Source organism: Neomonachus schauinslandi, chromosome 9 (genome assembly GCF_002201575.2).
Source record: "Neomonachus schauinslandi chromosome 9, ASM220157v2, whole genome shotgun sequence".
Classification (NCBI taxonomy): Eukaryota; Metazoa; Chordata; class Mammalia; order Carnivora; family Phocidae; genus Neomonachus; species Neomonachus schauinslandi.
In genome coordinates this window covers 105,549,922-105,571,361 of record NC_058411.1, presented here as the reverse complement: position 1 = coordinate 105,571,361, position 21,440 = coordinate 105,549,922, and the positions used below count along the sequence as shown (strand labels likewise).

The 21,440-nt window shown below is 36.8% G+C and overlaps 1 protein-coding gene across 5 annotated transcripts in view; it reads right to left on the bottom strand.

Annotated features, from left to right (window-relative positions):
- Window positions 1–21,440, bottom strand: part of IQCH (IQ motif containing H) — a 205,248-nt gene that overhangs the window by 122,863 nt on the left and 60,945 nt on the right. For 4 of the 5 annotated variants that reach the window (XM_021693962.2, XM_021693963.2, XM_021693964.2 and 1 more), the window contains exon 1: window positions 10,289–10,406. In XM_021693962.2, the coding sequence (XP_021549637.2) occupies window positions 10,289–10,406 (118 nt within the window). Of the gene's footprint in view, window positions 1–10,288; window positions 10,418–17,786; window positions 17,908–21,440 lie in introns of those variants that run through there. The other variant, XM_021693961.2, reaches the window with a different exon arrangement.

Genomic DNA, 21,440 nt, shown 5'->3' with positions numbered 1-21,440 from the left:
AGAAGCTTTTTAGTTTGATATAGACTCACTTTTTTATTTTGGCTTTTGTTGTGTTTGCTCTTGGTTTCAAATCCAAAAAATCATAGAGCTTATCCCTGTGCTTTCTTTTAGGAGTTTTATGGTTTCAGGTCTTATATTGAGGTCTTTAATCCATTTTTGAATTAATTTTTGTATATGGTATAAGATTGTGGTCCAGTTTCATTTTTTTTAAATGTGGCTGTCCAGTTTTCCCAATACCATTTGTTGATGAGATTATCCTTTTCCCATTATGTATTCTTGGATCCTTTGTCGAAACTTAATTGACCATTAAGACATGGTTTTATTTCTGGGCTCTCTATTCTGTTCCGTTGATCTAGGTGTCTGTTTTTAATGCCAATACCATACTGTTTTGATTACTAAAGCTTTGTAATATTGTTTGGAATCAGGAAGTGTGACATCTCTAGTTTTCTTCTTTGTTAAGGTTGCTTTCCCTATTCAGGGTTTCTTGTGGTTCCACATAAATATTAGGATTGTTTCTTCTATTTCTGTAAAAAATGCCATTGGAATTTTAATAGGGATTGCATCAAGTCTATAGTTAGCTTTGGGTGGTATAGCGTTTTAACAAAATTAGTTCTTCTAGGGCGCCTGGGTGGCTCAGTTGTTAAGCATCTGCCTTCGGCTCAGGTCATGATCCCGGGGTCCTGGGATTGAGCCCCTCATCGGGCTCCCTGCTCTGCAGGAAGCCTGCTTCTCCCTCTCCCACTCCCCCTGCTTGTGTTTCCTCTCTCTCTCTGTCTCACTCTGTCAAATAAATAAAAAAATCTTAAAAATAAATAAATAAAAATAAAAAGTTCAAAATTAGTTATTCTAATTCATGAACACGGAATCTGTTTCCATTTATTTCTGTCCTCTTCAATTTCCTTCATGAATATTTTATAGTTTTCAGTATACAGGTCTTTCACCTGCTTGGTTAAACTTATTCCTAAGTATTTTTATTTATGCTATTGTAAATGGTATTGTTTTCTTAATTTCTCTTTCTGATAGTTCATTGTTAGTGTATAGAAATGCAACTAATTTTTGTATATTGATTTTGTATCCTACAACTTTACTGAGTTCATTTATTACTTCTAACCATTTTTTGGTGGTGTCTTTAGGGTTTTCTATACAGAATATATCATTTGCAGAGACAATTTTACTTCTTCCCTTCTGATTAAATACATTTTATTTCTTTTTCTTGTCTAATTTCTCTGGCTAGGACTTCCAGAACTATGTTGAATAAAAGTGGCAAGAGTGGACATCCTTATCTTGTCTCTGATCTTAAGGAACTTCTAGCTTTTCATTATAGAGTATAATGTTAGCTGTGGGCTGTCATATATGGCTTTTATTATCTTGAAGTAAATTTCTTTTATATCCAATTTATTGAGAGTTTTTATCATGAAAGGATGTTGAATTTTGTCAAATGCTTTTTTTGTATCCATTAAGTTGATCACATGATTTTTATCCTTCATTTTGTTAATGTGGTATATTACACTTATTGATTAGCATATGTTGAACCATCCTTGCATCCAGGAATAAATCTCAATCGATCATGGTGTATGGTCCTTTAAGTGTGTTGTAAAATTGAGTTTGCTAATATTTTATTGAGGATTTTTTGCATTTTCCTTTATCAGGAATGTTGACCTGTAATTTTATTTTCTTGTCTGCTTTGGTATGAGGATAATGCTGGCCTTATAAAATGAGTTTGGAAGTGCTCCTCTTCTATTTTTTGAAGGAATTTGAGAAGGATTGGTAAAAATTTTTCTTTAAATGCTTGGTAGAATTCACCAGCAAAGCCTTCTGATCCTGGACTTTTCTTTCCTGGGAAGTTTTTGATTACTCATTCAATCTCCTTACTAGTAATTGGTCTCTTCAGATTCTCTATTTCTTCATGATTCAAACTTGGTAAGTTTATGTTTCTAGGAATTTATCCATTTCTTCTAAGTTACCTAATTTTTGGTGTATAATCGTTCATAGTAATTTCTTTTTTTAAAAAAATTTGCTTATTTCTTTGAGAGAGAGAGAGAGAGAGAGCATGAGTGGGGAGAGGGGCAGAGGGAGAGGGAGGAGCAGACTCCCCACTGAGTGCAGAGCCCAATGCGGGGCTCAAACCCAGGACCTTGATATCATGACCTAAACTGAACTCAGACACTTGACCAAGTGAGCCACCCAGGCGCCCCTGTTCATAGTAATTTCTTATGATCCTTAGTATTTCTACGTCATCACTTGTAATGTCTCCTCTTTCATTTCTGATTTTATTTGAATCTTCTCTCTTTTTTCTTAGTTTGTCTAGCTAGAGGTTTGTCCATTTTGTTTATCTTTTCAAAAAAACCAGCTCTTCATTTCATTGATATTTTCTCTTGTCTTTCTAGTCTCTGTTTATTTCCACTCTGATCTTTGTTATTTCCTTCATTATAACTTTGGGCTTAGTTTGTTCTTCTTTTTCTAGTTCTTTGAGGTATGAAGTTAGGTTGCTTATTTGAGGTTTTTCTGTTTTCTAAGTGTAGGTGTTTATTGCTATAAACTTCTCTCTTAGAACTGCCTTTTTTTGCATCCCATAAGTTATGTTGTGTTTCAATTTCTATTTGTCTCAAGATATTTTTTTATTGCCTTTTGATTTCTTCTTGACCTATTGATTATTCAGGAGCATGTTGTTTAATCAGCACATATTTGTGAATTTTCCACTTTTTCTCTGGTAATTTATTTCTTCTTTCATACTATTCTGGTTAGACAAGAGGCATGGCATGATTTCATTTATCTTAAATATATATATGTGTGTATATATATATATATACACACATATATTATATATATATGTGTGTATATATAAAATATATATATATATTTTAAAGAATTTATTTATTTACTTGAGAGAAAGAGAGAGAGAGAACACAGAGGGAGAGGGAGAAGCAGACCCCCACTGAGCCAGGAGCCCGATGTGGGGCTCGATCCCAGGACCCTAGGATCATGACCCAAGCCGAAGGCAGATGCCTAACCAACTGAGACACCCAGGTGCCGCAAGCATTTTTCAATTATCTTAAATATATTAAGACTTGTTTTAATTTGTATTTCCCTAGTAACTAATGATGTTATGCATGCTTTCACTTATCTATCTACCATCCATATGTCTTCTTTGGTAAAATTTCTCTTTTAATCCTTTGTTTATTAGGTTATTGGATTGCTTGTTTCCTTATTGAGTTTTGAGAGTTTTTTTAATATATTCTGGACAAAAAATTTTTATCGGGTATGTGTATTGAAATATGAATTCCCAGTCTGTAGCTTTTCTTTTCATTTTCTTAATATTGTCTTTCAAAGAGTAGAAGTTTTAAATTTTGATAAAGTCCAATGTGTTAATTTTTTACTCTTATGCATTTGTGGTATTTAAGAAATCCAAGGAAACAAAAGTTTTCGCCCTTTGTTTTCTTCTAAAAGTTCTCAGTTTTAGACTTTACATTTATTTCTATGATCCATTTTGAGTAAATTTTTATATGTGGTGCAAGGTATGGGTCAAAGTTCTCTATATATCTATCTTCAATTGTTCCAGCACCGTTTGTTGAAAAAGACTATCCTTTCTCCATTGAATTGCCTTTGCATCCTTGTTGAAAATCAATTGACCATGTATGTGTAGGGCTACTCCTGAACTCTCTATTCTGCTCTATGGATCTCTGTATTTATCCTTTTGCTAATAGCACATTGTTCCGATATCTATAACTTTATACTAACTCAGAGAACTTGAATCCTCCAATGTTACTTTTCTTTTTCAAAATTATTTTGGCTATTGTACCATGTTTGCTTTTCCATATAAATTTTAGAATTGGCCTGTGAGGTTCCACAAAAATATTCTATTGATCTTGATTTGGATTGCACTGAGTTTATAGACAACTTTGGGATGATTAACATAACAATATTGAGTCTTCAAATCCATGAACATGGCTTACCTTTCCATTTATTTAGGTCTGTTTGAATTTTTTTTTCATTAACATTTTGGAGTTTTCAGTATACACTATCTTGCACATAATTTTTTAGTTTTCTGCCTAAGTAATTATTTGGTATTATTTTAATGGCATTGTTTTTGTTGTTGTTGTTGTTTTAAGTAAAGTGTACACCAAACATGGGGCTCAAACTCATAACCCTGAGATCAAGAGTCACATGCTCAATTGACTGAGCCAGCCAGGCATCCTGGTATTGTTTTTAAAAATTCAATTTCCAATTATTAATTTCTAGTATATAGAAATTCAATTAATTTATATATATATATTTTTAAAGATTTTATTTATTTATTTAATTGACAGAGAGAGAGCGAGACAGCAAGAGAGGGAACACAAGCAGGGGGAGTGGGAGAGGGAGAAGCAGGGTTCCCGCCGAGCAGGGAGCCCGATGCGGGGCTCGATCCCAGGACCCTGGGATCATGACCTGAGCCAAAGGCAGTCACTTAATCAACTGAGCCACCCAGGCACCCCTTAATTTTTATATATTAATCTGGTATGCTGAAACCAGGCTGAACTTTATTCTATTATCTTTTTTGGTAGATCTTTCAAATTTTCTATGTAGTAATCATTCTGTTTATAAAGAGAGACAGTTTAATTTCTTTATTTTTTATTCTTTTCTTACCTCATTGTATTGGCTAGGACCTTCCATACAATGTTGAATAGCTGTGGTAAGAGTGGACATCCTTGCCTTTTTCCTGATCTTATAGAGAAAGCAGTTGGTCTTTCACTATTAAGTATGATTTTAGCTGTAGATGCTCTATATGAGGCTGAGAAAATTCCCTTTTATTTTTAGTTTCCTTAGTTTTTTTTTTAAATGTATTATTGTTTCATGGATGTTGCATTTTATTTTATTTTTATGTATTGAGATGGAGATGGTCATATGGCTCTTCTTCTTTAGTCTCTTGAATATGATGATTTACACTGATTGATTTTTTAAATGTTGAAACAGTCTTGCATTCTTAGGATAAACCCTACATTGTCATGATATATTATTCTTTTTTTATATTGTAGGATTCAGTTTGCTAATATTTTGTGAAGGATTTTTACATCTCTTTTCATGTAGAATAACAGATTATGGTTTTCTTGTCTTCTAATGTCTTTGTCTGGTTGTGATATCAGGGTAATGCTGGCTTTATGAAATGGTCTGAAGACTGTTTTCTCTTATTCTATTTTCTAGAAGAATTTGTGTAGAATTTGTAATATTTCTTTCTTAATTGTTTGGTAGAACTCACCAGGGATGCCATCTGGAACTAGTGTTTTCTTTCTGAGAAAGTTTTGAGTACAAATTAAATTTCCTTAATAGATAAGGACTAGTTAGGTCATCTGTTTCTTCTTGAGTGAGCTTTGTTAGTATCTGTCTTTCAAAGAGTTAGTCCATTAGTCTAAGTTGTCCAATTTATGGTCATAAGGCTATTTACAATGTTCTCATATCATCCTTTAAATGTCTATAGGATTTGTAATGATGTCTCCTCTTTCATTTGTGGTATTGGTAGTTTGTGCCTTATCTCTTTTTATCTTTGGTAGTCCTTTGTTAGGCTAGAGGTTTACCAATTTTGTTGATACTCTCCAAGAAACAGATTTTGATTTCAACAAGTTTCTCTATTTTTATCTATTTTTAATTTCAATTCTTTTTACTTGCATTTCTATTATTTCCTTCTTTCTGCTTTTCTTTTTCTAGTTTCTTAAATTTGGGGCTTGGATAATTAATTTCAGATCTATCTTGCTTTCTAATATAAACATCTAATGCTATGATTTTCTATATAAATACTACTTAGATAAAATAGATAAAATAATACTAAATAAAACAAAATAAATATAAAATAAAATAGATAAAATAATACTATTTTATAGCATTATTGCTATATTTAATACTAAATAAAAATAAGTATAAAATAAAATAAATATAAAATAAAATAGGTAAAATAATACTATTTTTATCTATTTTCAATTCCATTGCCCTTTACTTTCATTTCTATTATTTCCTTCTTTCTGCTTTTCTTTTTCTAGTTTCTTAAAGTTGGGACTTAGATAATTTCAGATCTATCTTATTTTCTAATATAAACATCTAATGCTATAATTTTTATATAAATACTACTTCAGCTGCATTCTATAAATTTTGATATATTGTGTTGTTATTTTCGTTCAGTTCAAAAGATTTTTAAATAACCTTGTGATTTCCTCTTTGACCACTGCGTTACTTAAAAGTATGTTCTTTAATTTGCAAGTATTTGGGAAATTTTCCAGATAGTTTTCTCTAATTCATTTCTCATTTAACTATGTTATGGTCAGAGAACTATTTTGTATAATTTCAGTTCTTTTAAATTTGTTAAGATTTTTTTTATGGTCCAGAATATTGCCTATTTTGTTGAAAGTTCCATATGCATTTGAAATGAATGAGCATTCTGCTATTTGTTTTAATTCCTTAGATATGTTAAAATAGTTTGATAATGTTCAAGTCATCTATATTGTTATTGATTTTTGCTTCAAGTATTTTGAATCTCTGTTCTTAGGTACATACACAGGATTGTTATGTCTTTTTTCTGAACTGGCTCTTTTATCATTGATATCCTTCTTTATCCTTGTCTTTGTGTCTTGTTTGTCTGATATTAATACAGGCAATCTAGATTTTTTGGATTATTTTTTGCATGATGTATTTTTTCCCCATCTGTCTCCTTTTTATTAATTTTAAATTTACACTAAATTGATGCCTTTTCCTATCATTTATTTTTGACTTTAAAAAAAAAACTTTAAATTTGGACTACTTTTAGATTTACAGAAAATTGCTGTATACCCTCATTTAATTTCCCCTAATGTTAACAACTTTCATTCCATGGTACATTTGTCAAAACTAAGAAACCATCATTGGTATATCACTATTAACTAAATTCCAGTGTTCATTCAGATATCACTAGTTTTTATACTGTCCTTTTACTCTTCCAAGATCTGATCGGGATATCATAGTGTATTAGGTTATCATGTCTTCTTAGTCTCCTCTGGTCTGTGACAGTTTCTCAGTCTTTCTTTATTTTTCATGACCTTAATAGTTTTGAGGAGTATTAGTATTTTGTAGAATTTCATCAGTTGGGGTTTATCTGATGTCTTTCTCATAGTTAGACTGGGGTTATGGGGTTTTAGGCAGAATACCACAGAGGTGAAGTCCCCTCTGTATCACATCATATCAGAGGACATAGGCTATCGACATGGCATCCCTGGTGATATTAACCATGGTCATTTGGTTAAGGTAGGGTTTGCCAGGTTTCTGAATTGTAAATTTTCTATTTTCCCCCTTTCTATACTCTGTTATTGGCATATGAGTCAGTTAATCCAGTGCACTTTCAGCTTAATTCATAGTAGCCCCAAGCTGGAAACAAACCACATATCCTTCAATAGGTGAATGGTTTAACATCTGTGCTACATTCATATTATGAAGTACTAGTCAGCGATAACAAGGAACAAACTATTGATATAAACAACAATCTGAATGAATCTTCCAAGAATTATGCTGAGCAACAAAAACCAATTCCAAAAGGTTACACGATGCATGCGTCCATTTATTTAACATATTTAAAACGATCAAATTATAGAAATGGAGACCAAACTGTTGTTGGCAGGGATTGTTGAAGGGGTATGGGTGGGAGAGGAGTACGTGTGACTATAAGAGGACAACATGAGATATCCTCCTGGTGAGAAAAATATCCTGTATGTTGGCTGTGTCTATATCCCAGTTGTGATATTGCACTAGAGTTTTGCCATACATTATTATTGAGGAAAACTGACTTAAAAGTGCAAGGGATCTCTCTGTATTATTTCTTGCAACTCGATGTGAATCTACAATGATCTCAAAATCAAAAGTTCCATTAAAAAAGGACACCAGTAGGAGAATGAAATGCCAAAACAGAGTAGGAAAAATTATTTGCAATACATATAACTGATAAAAGATTAGAATCCAGAATGTATAGATAATTCCTATAAATAACCCAGAAAAAGAAAGAAAACCCATCTTTCAAAAAATAGGTTAAAGTCTTAAATCACATTTTAAAAGAAGATACTCAAAGGATGAATACACCTACCAAAACCTGCTCAACTTTATTGGTCATCAGGGAAGTGAAGATTAAACCCACAAAGAGATACCACAACAAACTCATCAGGAGAGCCAAAATTTTTAAAAGACATGAAACTGAAATCAAGTGTTGACAAAGATATATATTATCTGGAACTCACATGTACTGCTAGTAGGAAAATAAATCAGCATTAACCACCTTGGAAAATCGTTTGGCAAGATCTACTAAATCTGAGCATATGTATACCCTATGACAAAGCAATTCTACTTTTTGATATGTATCCAGCAGAAATGCATATGTATATGCATTAAAAGACATGTATGAGAATGTTCGTAGTAGTAGTATTCCTAATGGCCCTATACTATAAACCATGAAATTCCCATCAACAGTAGAATGGATACAAAATTGGGGCACATTCATACATAATTCATTCATACATTTATACATATTTATCCATAATGTCTCTGTTTCCCTCCTATCCATCAGCCAGTCATCATGGCTCTACCTCCAAAATTCTACCTGAATTTTTTCACTTCTCTTCATATCCTCTGACACCTCCTCAAATCCACTGTCATTTCTCATATGGTTTATAGACATAGCCTTTAACTAACCTTCTTGTTTCCACTCATGCTTCCCTATGATTCATTAGCTGTAAAGCAGTCAGAATGGTCTTATTAAAATATAAATCAGATCACTTCATCCTCTTGTTTAAACCTTTTAGTGGGCTCTTGTTGTACTTAGTTAAATCCAACTCTTCATCATGGTTTGAAAGGCTGCCATGCTAGTTCTGCTGTAGTGAAAGATGTTTACAGAGAAAGATCCTAAAATACATAGAGTGGTTTAAACAAATTAAGAGTTTATTCTCTCTCACACAAGAGTTGGAAGGAAGACAGTCCCAGGTTGGTAGGGCAGCTCTGCCAGACTCGGAGATGGAACACAGAGTTCCACCTATGGCTCTCACGTGCTTGCCTATCACATCTGCCTCCCAGCTAGCCAGAAGGGAAAGGAAAGGGGGAGACCATGCTCCTTTCCTCTTATGGGCTCAGCCCAGAAGTTTCCCTTCCTACTTCCGCTTCCATCCTCTTTGTCCAGAACCTGGTCACAGGACACACCTAGCTGAAAGGAAGCCTGGGAAATGTTGTCTTTAGCTAAGCTGACATGTGCCCACACATGACTCCATTACTGTGGAAGTAGGGAAGAATGAATATTGAGGACAACTCGTAGTCTCCGCTCCAGGCTATGTCATATCATTCCTCTCTATTTTCCAGCCTCATCTCCTCCCTTCTCTCCCTGGCTTTTGGCTCTCCAGCCACACCAGCCTTGCTCATTCCTTCCTTAGTCCTTAGGCCCTTGTATCTGTGCTGGCCTATATCTGGAATGCTTTTCCTTAGATCTTTACCTGACTGGCTTCTTCTGATCCTTTGTACCTCAACTCAAGCCTCATACATCTTCTGAGAGGTATTCTCTGACCCTTCCCTTAGAAGCAAAGTGACCACCTCCTTACCATTCTCTCATTCATATTGTTTAATCTCTAGCACTGACCACTAGCTCAAATTCTCATTTACTCACCTGCTTATTATCTGTTTCTGCCACTGGAATGTAAGCACCATGGGGGCAGAAATGTTGTCTGACTTATTCTCTGTTCGATCCCCAGCCCTTAAAAGCTACCTTTGATAAAGCAAGCATTCAACAAATATTTGTTGAACAGATGAGTTCATTTAGCCCAAAGCCCTTCATTTTATAACTGGGGAAGCTGGAGCCCAGAGAAAGTAAATGGCTTGCCTGGCTTCTGCAAGTAGTTAGTAGAATCACAGGTTGACACTTTTCTTGAACACCCTATTTCATCCAGGCTCTTCTTTGAAGTCTCTTACATCGCCCCTCCACAACTGTTCCTTTGAACACCTGTAGCACTAGACTTTAACATCTATTGGGTTTTTATTCTATGCTTCTTTGTATTGTTATTTATCTTTGTTCTATCCGTCTTGTTTTCCCAACCAAGCTGCAAGCCCCTTGAAAATACCAACCTTCTGACACAACAGGCTGTGCGTAGGTATTCAACAAAGAGACTAAAGTTACTTTATTCAGTCAAGTGAAACTTAGAACCGTTACAGCTTTCATCTTGTCCTATCATTGAAGATAAACGTTGGATACTGGAAGACTAGATTTAGGTGGGAAGTAATTCCTGAGTATCCCCAGCTAAGCATACAGGCAGGGCTGTCTTACCGGCAGCTGGGATCTTACGTGCTTCATCAAAATTATGCAGAGGAGCTGCTCTCGGTATAATGGGTGGGTTCTGAAAGGTAATCCTTGCTGTTGGTGGAATCAGTCCTCGTTCAATCATACTTAAAATCCCTGGGAAGGAAGGTTAGAATATGATTTTAACTCCAAGCATTTCTACAAAGTCTGAGATCTAGACGAATAGTCTTCTTATTTGTGAGAGCACATCTAGTGCCTTAATCCTTTGCATGAAGAAACCATTATAGTACACGTTCGTTTAAGCCTAATATTCTAACCCAAAATAAAATGGCATTTCCCATAGCGGTTTTATGAAATAAACTTGTATTAAGGTAATTTCGGAGTGGGGCGCCTGGGTGGCTCAGTTGTTAAGCGTCTGCCTTAGGCTCAGGTCATGATCCCAGCGTCCTGGGATCGAGCCCAGCATCAGGCTCCCTGCTCCATGGGAAGCCTGCTTCTGCCTTTCCCACTCCCCCTGCTTGTGTTCCTGCTCTCGCTATCTCTCTCTCTGTCAAATAAATAAATAAAATCTTTGAAAAAAAAAAGATAATTTCGGGGTGCCTGCATGGCTCAGCCGGTTAAGCGTCTGCCTTCAGCTTAGGTCATGATCCCATGATCCTGGGATCGAGCCCCAAATCAGGCTCCTTGCTCAGCGGGGAGCCTGCTTCTCTCTGCCTGCCGCGCCCCCCCCCCACCCCAGCTCGTGTTCTCTCTCTCTCCCCTGACAAATAAATAAATAAAATCTTAAAAAAAAAAAATTTCATTTTAAGGTAGAAATATAATTTCAGTGCAAACTAAAACTTCTTTATACTTAACATTTTCAACGATTGATAATATTGTTATTCTTTTTAACATTCAGAGAAATCAAGTACAGGGTCTTCATACTAAGGAGAGGTTTTGTTCTGAAAGAAAAAAATCTATGTGCTTGTATCTATTCTCCTGTTGTTACAATGAGTCATATTTTATAAAAGAAAGTTATTTTTAGGGGTGCCTGGGTAGCTCAGTTGGTTAAGCAGCTGACTCTTGATTTTGGCTCACGTCATGATCTCAGGGTCGTGAGATTGAGCCCGGTATTGGGCTCTGTGCTGGGCGTGAAACCTGCTTAAGATTCTCTCCCTTTCCCTCTGCCCTTTACATTCCGTTCTCAATCTCTCTCTCTAAAAACAAAACAAAACAAAACAAAACAACAACAACAAAAGAAAGTTATTTTTAGACATTTCTCATGTCACCAGAAGATGTGATTGCTCAAATAGATGAGTTTAGTGTAACTGGGCAACATGGATAGTATTAACGAACCTAATTTACAATCCCTAGAACTCATACTATGTCAGCATGGCTGGTACCAGGGCTTTTTTTTTTTTTAAGATTTTATTTATTTATTTGACAGAGAGAGACACAGCGAGAGAGGGAACACAAGCAGGGGGAGTGGCAGAGGGAGAAGCAGGCTTCCCACTGAGCAGGGAGCCCAATGCGGGGCTCGATCCCAGGACCCTGGGATCATGACCTGAGCCAAAGACAGACACTTAAAGACTGAGCCACCCAGGTGTCCCTGGTACCAGGGCTTTTGAAGGATAAGAGACCATTAAATAAACAAATAAATGAATCAATGAATAATTGAGCAAAGCCTTCTGTCAGGGCAATGCTTTCATTACGGTGGATCTAGTGTGCTGAAGCCAGAAACCCAGAAACTCAGGGAGGATGTGAAATAAACTTGTGATAGGGCTTCAGCTTCTTGTTGCTCTCATGTAATAGGAAGGAAAGTAAGGAACTCTGGGTCTCAAGGAAATCCTCGTCTGCAAGCTATGTACCGAGCTGAACTAAGTTGAAGAAGTTGACACAGATTCTAAGGGAAACAAATATGGTTTCTGTTTGCCTGAGGACCTCGATGACGATGTTATGTTGTTATTAAGGATGCTAAAGTCTAGTGTTACACGAATTCAGAGTAAGGATCACTGAGGGATTGGGGAGCTGGAGAAGACTTGACTTGTAAAACAATGATTCCAAAGAGAAATCTTCAGTTTGCTTACTGCAGAATCATTTCGGGGGGAGAATTTCTTATTAAAAATGAAGACCTCTGAGCCCTCTCTTGGGCCTGTCCAAACTTCTGAGGTCAGGGTCTGGGAATCTGTATTATTGAAGCTTCCAGGACATAACAGTAATCTACATTTTTAATAAACCCTCCAGGTCAATCTTTTGTACTTTTAAATTTAAGAACTGCTCATCCATGGGGTGCCTGGGTGGCTCAGTTTGTTAAGCGACTGCCTTCGGCTCAGGTCATGATCCTGGAGTCCCTGGATCGAGTCCCGCATCAGGCTCCCTGCTCGGCAGGGAGTCTGCTTCTCCCTCTGACCCTCCCCCGTCTCATGTACTCGCTCTCTCTCATTCTCTCTCTCTCAAATAAATAAATAAAATCTTTAAAAAAAAAAAAAAGAACTGCTCATCCAGAGTACAACTCTTTAAGCCCCATTTGAAATTAGGACTTCAGGATTTAATTTTTCTAACACTAGATTTAACTACCTTAAAATATTAAGAGTAATTCCGTGTCCTCACAACTATTTTCCACCCTTAAATATCAAATCCCATTTCCAAGAACTCTGCCTGACTTGCAGATGTGAAAAACAGAGCTCCTTCTAATTCAGTATATTTTCATTACTGCACTCAGAGAGAACCCCAAAGAATGTAAGCATGATTTTAACCTTTGCTTTAGTACTGGTTGGAGCAATTGACTTAATTTTAGATAACACATGTGTGTACATTTACCATTGGAAGGAAAAAGTTAAGACTTTGGGATAAGCAAAAGAGGCTGGGTATCTTTTCATTGAAATAATGGAACCTCTGGAAGTTATCTGACCCTATAATCACCTTTGTTTTTGATGAGTCTATTTTACAATTCTCTAGAGATTAAGGTTAATGTATAGAAAACTGAAAGCAGTGCAAATATTTCTTGTTTTATACGCATGCAAATAAACTCTGTCGCACAGAGGGATGATGCTTCCGTCACCCCCAAAAAGCCAGTCGTGTGTCCATTTGCAAGTTTATTTCACTATTCTTGATTTGTTTGGAATCTCCTAGGAACCAATTGTAACATCCTACTGATTCCCTCATTTAATCAATGAGTTCAATAAAATCTTTGATGTCTCCATTTTATAGTTGTATAAGAGTCATGGTTTTGCTTTAAAATATATCTGGCCTTTAATAATCTTGGAGATCTCACCAAGATGAGCAGAAGATTCACCTGAAATTGTCAGAAACGACGCACCGCACAAGGAACCAAGTCCAGGCATATATTTTCTTAGCACCCCCAGGCAAATTCAAAGTGGCAATAGAACTTTATTGTCTGTTTTTCTGATTTTAGTATTACTCCCTATTAATTTTTTGTTTTGTTTTTCTTTTTGGTTCACGTATGGCTAAGTTATTCCTTATTGGTAGCTACAGTGACTGGGAATTTGGTGATCTCCATAAATGGATTAATGTCTTATAGAGATCTAATTCCCTGTTGAGTGAGGGGACAATAGAGAATATAGTTTGTTAGTCTTTTGCTTGTCCACTTGTGTATTTTGAGCTCAAATCAACTAGGAATGTCATGCCTGCAAAGAAGGTGGTATCTGGGACCAGTAGGTGTGTTTCTGTGTTTATTTTTCATCTGTAGCTGAAATTGTAGAGTTGAAGCTATAAGCTCTGTTTGTATCTGTATTTTTATGTATCTGTAATTCAGAAAGGCCTTTATCTCTCATTGTGAATGTAGAATGTTTTCCTGTCTCCAGATGGTATTAAAAATTAGACTGTAAAGTCTCAAATTAAAGGAGCTCTGGTCAGATGGACTTACAGAGAGAAATAAGTGCTTATTTAAATTGAATATTCTTAAGATTTCTAGGAAATAAGGAAATCAAACTTCTAATCCTTTAAATGTGCTCCCCCTCATCTCCCAAATTGAGAAACTCTTATTGAGTCTCTTTACTTTTCATGGCAATATAGTTACTTGGATAGTTTCAATAAAAATCTGTTCTCCTTTTACTAAGATATAATTGGAAAAATCACTTACACAACAAAGACTTTGTCTGGAATTTCATATTTAAGAGTGATACTTATTAATCACGAATGACAAGTCACTTTTAAAGAACTAAGGTTGACTTTATGGAGCCAATGCTTACAAAGTCTTCCAGAAAACCTGGCCTGGTACATGGCTTATAGGGTTTCCATTCTTGCAGGTGGTAGGAAGGTCATGTCCAGGCCCAAGAACCTTAGGATATTTGGAGCACCTCTAGAAAAGAGGAAATTACCTAAATTTATAGGTCCCGTAGTTGAAATGTGGTGGGCAGAGTTTCTTGGGCTTGATTTCCTAGCCTTAAGATAGCAAATAATAGAAGATTTTAAAAGTTCAATCTGAGATTCCTTATGAAAATTTCCAGCAGAGCAAACTTAAAATAACCTATTCTTGCTGCACCTGTGTAAATAATCAGGCCAAACCTAATGAGACTAGCCTTATTTTTTGACTTTTTTTTCTTTTTTGGAAATCTTTTAAATCAAAATGGTGGAAGACTGTAAGAATATTTTTGTTTAAGTTTTGGAAAAAGCAAAAGAGATTACTGGATACCTTTTGAATGGAATGCTGAAGCCTTCAGGGATTATCTGGACCTAGTTTTTGACAGAGTTATTTCACAACTCTGTAGAGATTAAGGTTAATTTGTAAAAAACAAAACAAAACAAAAAAACTGATACTAATGCAAGTAATTCTTTTTTTTTTAAAGATTTTATTTATTTATTTGAGACAGAATGAGAGAGAGAAAGAGAGAGAGAGCGAGCACATGAGAGGGAGGAGGGTCAGAGGAAGAAGCAAGCTTGCTGCCGAGCAGGGAGCCCGATGCGGGACTCGATCCAGGGACTCCAGGATCATGACCTGAGCCAAAGACAGTCGCTTAACCAACTGAGCCACCCAGGCGCCCTAATGCAAGTAATTCTTATCTATAGACTTGAAAATAAATTCTGCCTGGTGAAGGGACACTCTTCCTTCCCACAGAAAGGTCAATTTTGCATCTAATTGCAAATTCATTTTAATATTCCTGAGCTATAAATATGTGTCCTTTGGATTCTCTTTTAAACCAGTTGTGACATTCTACAGACCTCTCTCTCTCTTTTTTTAAAGATTTATTTATTTGAGAGAGAGAGTGAGCACAAGTGGGGGGAGGGGCAGAGGGAAAGAATCTTTAAGCAGACTCCCCGTTGAGCGTGGAGCCTGACCCAAGTCTTGATTTCAAGACCCAAGAGATCGTGACCTGAGCCAAAACCAAGAGTTGGACACTAAACCAACTGAGCCACCCAGGGACCCCTACAGATCTCTTTTTTAATCAACGCGTTAAATAAATAAAATATTTGACATGCATTCATTTTAAATTTGTATGAGATCCATGATTTTACCTGTCTTGGGAAACTATCCCTTAACACCATTGTCTCATTAAACTTTCATAACACTCTTACTTTCCAGTGGAATGGATTAGGGAATAGACGTTCATTCATTCAATGGATATTTGTTAAGTGCCTATTACATGGCAGGAGCTATTCTGGAGGCTAGGGATGCAGTGATGAGAGAGAGAACTCTCGGAGCCTCTAGGAGGGTTGAAGATGTTAAATAAAGTCACAATAATTGAGTCACAAATTGTGATCATCTATGAAGGAAAAGACAGATGCTTAAGGAAGTGATTTTTCCGGGTTTCCAGGCAGAGATAGAGGCACTTTTGAAGGTCCATATGAAAATGTGCTTGGCCTGGAGAGGAGCAGGGGAAGGGCATGTGCTGGAGGGTAGAGAAAGCAGTTAGCAGAGAATGGAGGGAAGGTCCAGGTCAGGCCTGCCTTGTTTGTAGAGTCTGGAGTTGATTAATCAATCAAGACCAGAGAGCAACTGGCCAGAGGTCACACACAGCCTGAAAGTTTGGTTTGTGTACTGTGAGACATATATTCTTAACCATTAAAAAGAAAAGAAAAAGAAAAAAGCTTGCTTTCTTTTTTGGATGTAACAAGATAATTCGAGAAAAAGTCAGGAAGCTCATCCTACATTTTCCAAAACAACTCTCTCTTCTGGGTGTTGTTAATCCTTCACCTCTGGCTGGACTTGTGTGAACCTGAGATGACATTAAGGGCATCAGGAACATGTAAAAATCTAGACACTGTGTCCACATTTCTGTGGCTTGAGCTTTCCTGACGTTTCTATTACCTTGCACAGTACCAGACATATGGTGCGTACTCAATAAATATATGTTGACTAATTGGCTGATTAATTACAAATATTATGGCAGGCCATGTATTTTCTGGTGGATCACTGAGGGATGAAAATGTGATTTTTTTCCTGGGTCAAGTTGCCATGGTTCTAGATTCACCTTTGTTTTGCAGCAATTTTTTTCATTATGTCTATTGCTAAAGTGGACACTGATTGATTGATTGATTGATTCATTCATTCACTATTTCATTCATCTTAATTTGATCCAGGAAGAATAGAAGATGGTACTTAAGCAAGAACTCTGCTGGAGTCATTCCGTATTCCCAGGGAGTAAATATGTAAACTAAGTAAAATCATATGTCACAAAGATCTTCGAACAACAATGGTTTATAACTAGAAAAGTAATAGTTACAGTTGTGAGCTTCACACATTAAGGGACATATAATGATGCTGGGTTCTCCTGAGTTCTGCTGTTCTTCCTCCAGTAGGTCAGTAGACAGCAGACAGGATGGAGAAGTTTATATCTCCAAGGACCAAGAGAACCTTTGGGAACACTTTAGGTCCAAACTATTCCAGACAACAGATAGAAAGTAAGATGGGAATAATTAAAGACCATGTCACTTGGTTATATTTGAGATACAAAAGGGGATCCACTTAGGCATTTTTCAACACTTCAGCCAATTAAATTAAACAGCAGAGAGAAACACTCAGTCCTTAGTCATTCATTTACTTATTCATTCAACCAACATGGTTCTGGATACTAGGGATACTGAGGTGAAGATGATATGACCTTTTGTTTAAAAACTAGAAATCCACTGGTTTCATGAACACTAGAATTTAGACTGAGACACGCATGGTTTAAATGCCATTTACATTAATTCTGGCTTCATATTTTTGTATAATAGTATATTGAAATAAATTTTTTAAGTGCTACCAGAATAGCATCAGAAACTACCTGCTCAGAAACTTGAAAAATTCTAATAATACCACATAAACACAATAATAATTTTAACACGTAATAACACCAACATCTCAATCAATATTAAATCTGTAAGATGATGGGTTTTAGAGGTGGAAGTGACTTTAGTTATTGTCTAGTCCAACCTTCTGATTTACAGAGGAGCAAACTCATGCCAGAGTGAAGACCCCGACTTGTCTGAGGTCACCTAGGAGAATAAGTGGCTGAGCCCGAATCCAAACTCAGGCCCCCTACCCCACCTCAATGCTCTTTCCCGTAGATTCCTAAGCACATAAAACGGTCGTTGAATCACTAACCTTTCCTGGCATCTGCTTGTAGGACAGGTATGGGCATGAAGTAGGGATCCGTGCGATGAGAGGCTGGTAGAACTGTGAGGTTGGATATGGTAGACCCTTTTATTAACTTCTGAACCTTCACCTAGACAATCAAAAATTTGTTTTCAGCAGACAGTTTTGCTTTCAAAAGGAACAGTTTTCTTCTTGTAAACAATAAATAAGATTATGAATAGTTTCATTAAGTTTTAGTAAAGTAGCGATAGCAGCTCCAGTTTTATTGCTCATGAGTACCCTGTTGCTACTGTCTACTGTCAGGAGTTGGTGTAATTTAAAATAGTTAATTAAATCCAATTAACATGTTGTGATTTCCACTATGCAAAGTCACTATAGTAGTTCATAAAGGAACTATTAAGATTTTGTTCAATTTTAATGACTACGATATAAAAGTGCTAAATCTTGACAGAAGAGGTTTTGAATACAGCAAAGTTTTGTACAGGCGAATTTCCCAGGAAATACATATTAGAGTTGTGAGAGTAAAAAAACAAAAACAAAAACAAGCGAACTGGGAGAATTTCAAGATAGACGTATCAAGGGCATCTGGGTGGCTCAGTCGGTTAAGTGTCCGACTATTGATTTCAGCTTAGATGAATTCATGATCTCAGGGTTGTGAGATGGAGCCCCACTTAAGATTCTCCCCCTCCCTCTAAAACAAAGCAAACGAAAGGTTAAAAAAAGGTAAATGTATCAGTCAACATTAATAGGTTAAAAATGAACTTTGAGTGGACTCTTGAAAATCTCAGATAGAGTTAAAGACCTGATATCTAGATCAGTTACAGTAGATGATTACCTTTTCTAAAGTCATTAAATGCTTTTATTATCGTTATGAAATATGAATTGTTTCTATTAAATGGTTTCTAGCTTTTAAAGACTAATATGTATTGCATATAAATCACATTTAATTGTATAGCTCAAGTACACTATTTTTACCTTTATTAGAAGAGGTTATGAATTACCTGGGCCCTCCCAGCAGGGAAGATGTAGCTGTTTGGTATTTATATACTGATTTAAATTTTCAAATCATTTTCCAAACATTAATTAATCTGCATAACTTCTAAAGGAACTAGGTAACAATTTGCTCTTTAACTAATAAAGAACCAAGACTGAAAGACTAGTAGATTTGTTTCAGGTCACACAGTATACTAGAAATACACAGATTATTCAATTTTAAGATTAATCTGATTTTACATTAGTGAAATTTGCCATTGGACTCTGTTGTACCATACCTTATTGCTCCTCAAGTTCATGGGAAAGGAAAGGGAAATTCATCAAGAGTTGAGTGGGGGAGAAAAATCACTTCCCCAAATAAGTATCTATTGGCTAAAAAATGTCTGTGTGAACAAAGGATGTGGGGCTTAAGGGAAATTGTGAACAGCTACCATCCTGTGAACACCAAACATTTGGTGAGGACAGTTTAAAATAACTATAAGTAGGGTTTTTTAAAAGGAAAGAGTAGACAGCAAAATCTCCTGCCTTCCAGGTGAGTTGGAAGAGGAAAGGGGAGTGCCATGGGCCTTGCCTTTTTTTAGAAAATATTTATTTATTTACTTGAGAGAAAAAGAGAGAGTACAAGCAGGGGGAGGGGCAAAAGGCGAGGGGGAAGCAGACTCCCTGCTGAGCAGGGAGCCCAACATGGGGCTTGATCCCAGGACCCTGGGATCATGACCTGAGCGAAAAGCAGACGCTTAACTGACTGAGCCACCCAGGCGCCCCTCCATGGGCCTTGCCTTAATGACAGCTAGGAGTTCATGTGCATGTCGTGTTATTATGGAAATTCCATCTTGCCGATCCACCGTGGTCTCTTTCTCATCCTCAGCTCTTCTCGCCTCACCTCACCTCACCTCACCTCACCTCACCTCACCTCACCCCCAAACCGGGGTGGCCTCCAGGATCTCCTGATCACCCAAGGTACTGTACTGCAGGCCTGGCATGTGCATAGCTGATTTTCAGTAGCAAAAAGGGAAGGGTCTCCACTTGTCTGATTGATATCAGGGTCAGGGAGGCAAAGGTAAATCGGAGGAAGACAGAAAGATTCCACTTAAATAAAATTGCCCAGCATTGCGAAGATGTAAAGTACAGGTTTGGCAGTTTCAGGGCACAGAGCATCATTTATCTAGATTTTCTGAAAGCCTTTGACAAAGTACACCTGCCAACCTGCTCTTGAAAGCCAAAGTAGCAGGATCTGACATAAAACACAATGCCAAGTGTGACGCAAAGGAGAGGGTGGAAGGCGGATGATATTGGGATCCTGTCAGGCAGCCAGCTGGTTTCTTTAATTGTTTCAGTTGTATCTATCTCAACAATGTAAAAGCCAGACCCAGTGTACGTGTGCGTGCGTGTGTGTGCAGGGGCATGGAGAAGAGGGTTACACTTGGGGATTCACACCCTCTCGAGATTACAGAAATAAATCCCACATGCCGTGTCACTGGGTGTGCAACATGAACCCACTCTGCTGTCTTGCTCCCGTGGTAAGACAACCACCTCTGCATTTGCTTGCTTGGAAGGAGAAGGCATGGAACAACCTTGAACACTTACTGAGCACTTACCATATAACACTAACTTTAATACGATGGGCGTTAAGTTTCATGAGGAATGGACACGCTCGGGGCAATGGGAGTGCAGAAGAGGGAGTCATTGACTCTGCTGGTGTTGCAGAGGGCTTCACAGTGACTGCACCCGAGCTGTGTGTTAGAATCTCTCAGGGAGCTTTTTAAAAATACTGCTGCCTGGGCCCCAACTCTGGGCAAATAAATCCGAATAGCTGGGCTGGAGCCTGGTCCTCAGTATTTTTATAATGCTCCCCGGGTGATTCTGATGTACAGCCAAGGTTGGGATGGACTGCAGTAAGTGATATTTAAATTGTGTCTTAAAGGAAGCATTGAATTGTGTATCACGTGGAGAAGAGGATGCAATTATAGAGAGAAAGAATGGTGGCGACAAAGCGTAACAGCATACAGAAGGATGAAGATTTCAGGGAAGGTGAGGCTCTTGGTGTGGCTGGAGTATGGTGTGTGTGTACCAGGAGAGTGGGGCGGGGGACAAAACTGAACGGCAGGTTAACAAAAATGAAAGAAACCAGTGCCAATTGCCTAACAGAAGTGAATATCATCTGCTTCTGGCTTCTCCTTTATGTCATGCTTTATATTTTAGTCTGGAACCATGCTGTGTAGTTTGTATAAGTGATATGGACTATCATAGAAATAGAACAGTGTTCTTTATATCTGGTGTGTCATGACTATTTCCAAAACTCTATCGCTTTATGCCTAAACCTTCTATAACAGCTTAATTGTTTTTTTCAAAATTTAAAAAAGATAGAAAAGCTTAAAAAAGAAAACAGCAATCACATTCCTGCCAGCCAGAATTAATTATTGTTAATATCTTGGTATATTTGCTTCTAGTGTTTTCAAATAGAAAAACCATCCTATTTTATGATTCTGGTAAAAAATGATATTTGCTCATTATAAAGATTCCAATTAGTGCAGAAAAACAAAAAGATGAAGGTTTAAGAAACCATGCCAAATATCATTAGGTGATCCATTATCCCTGACATCTTTGGAATGATTAATATATCATTTTACAAAAATAAGATTTATATTACATTATTAAACTTAATTTTTG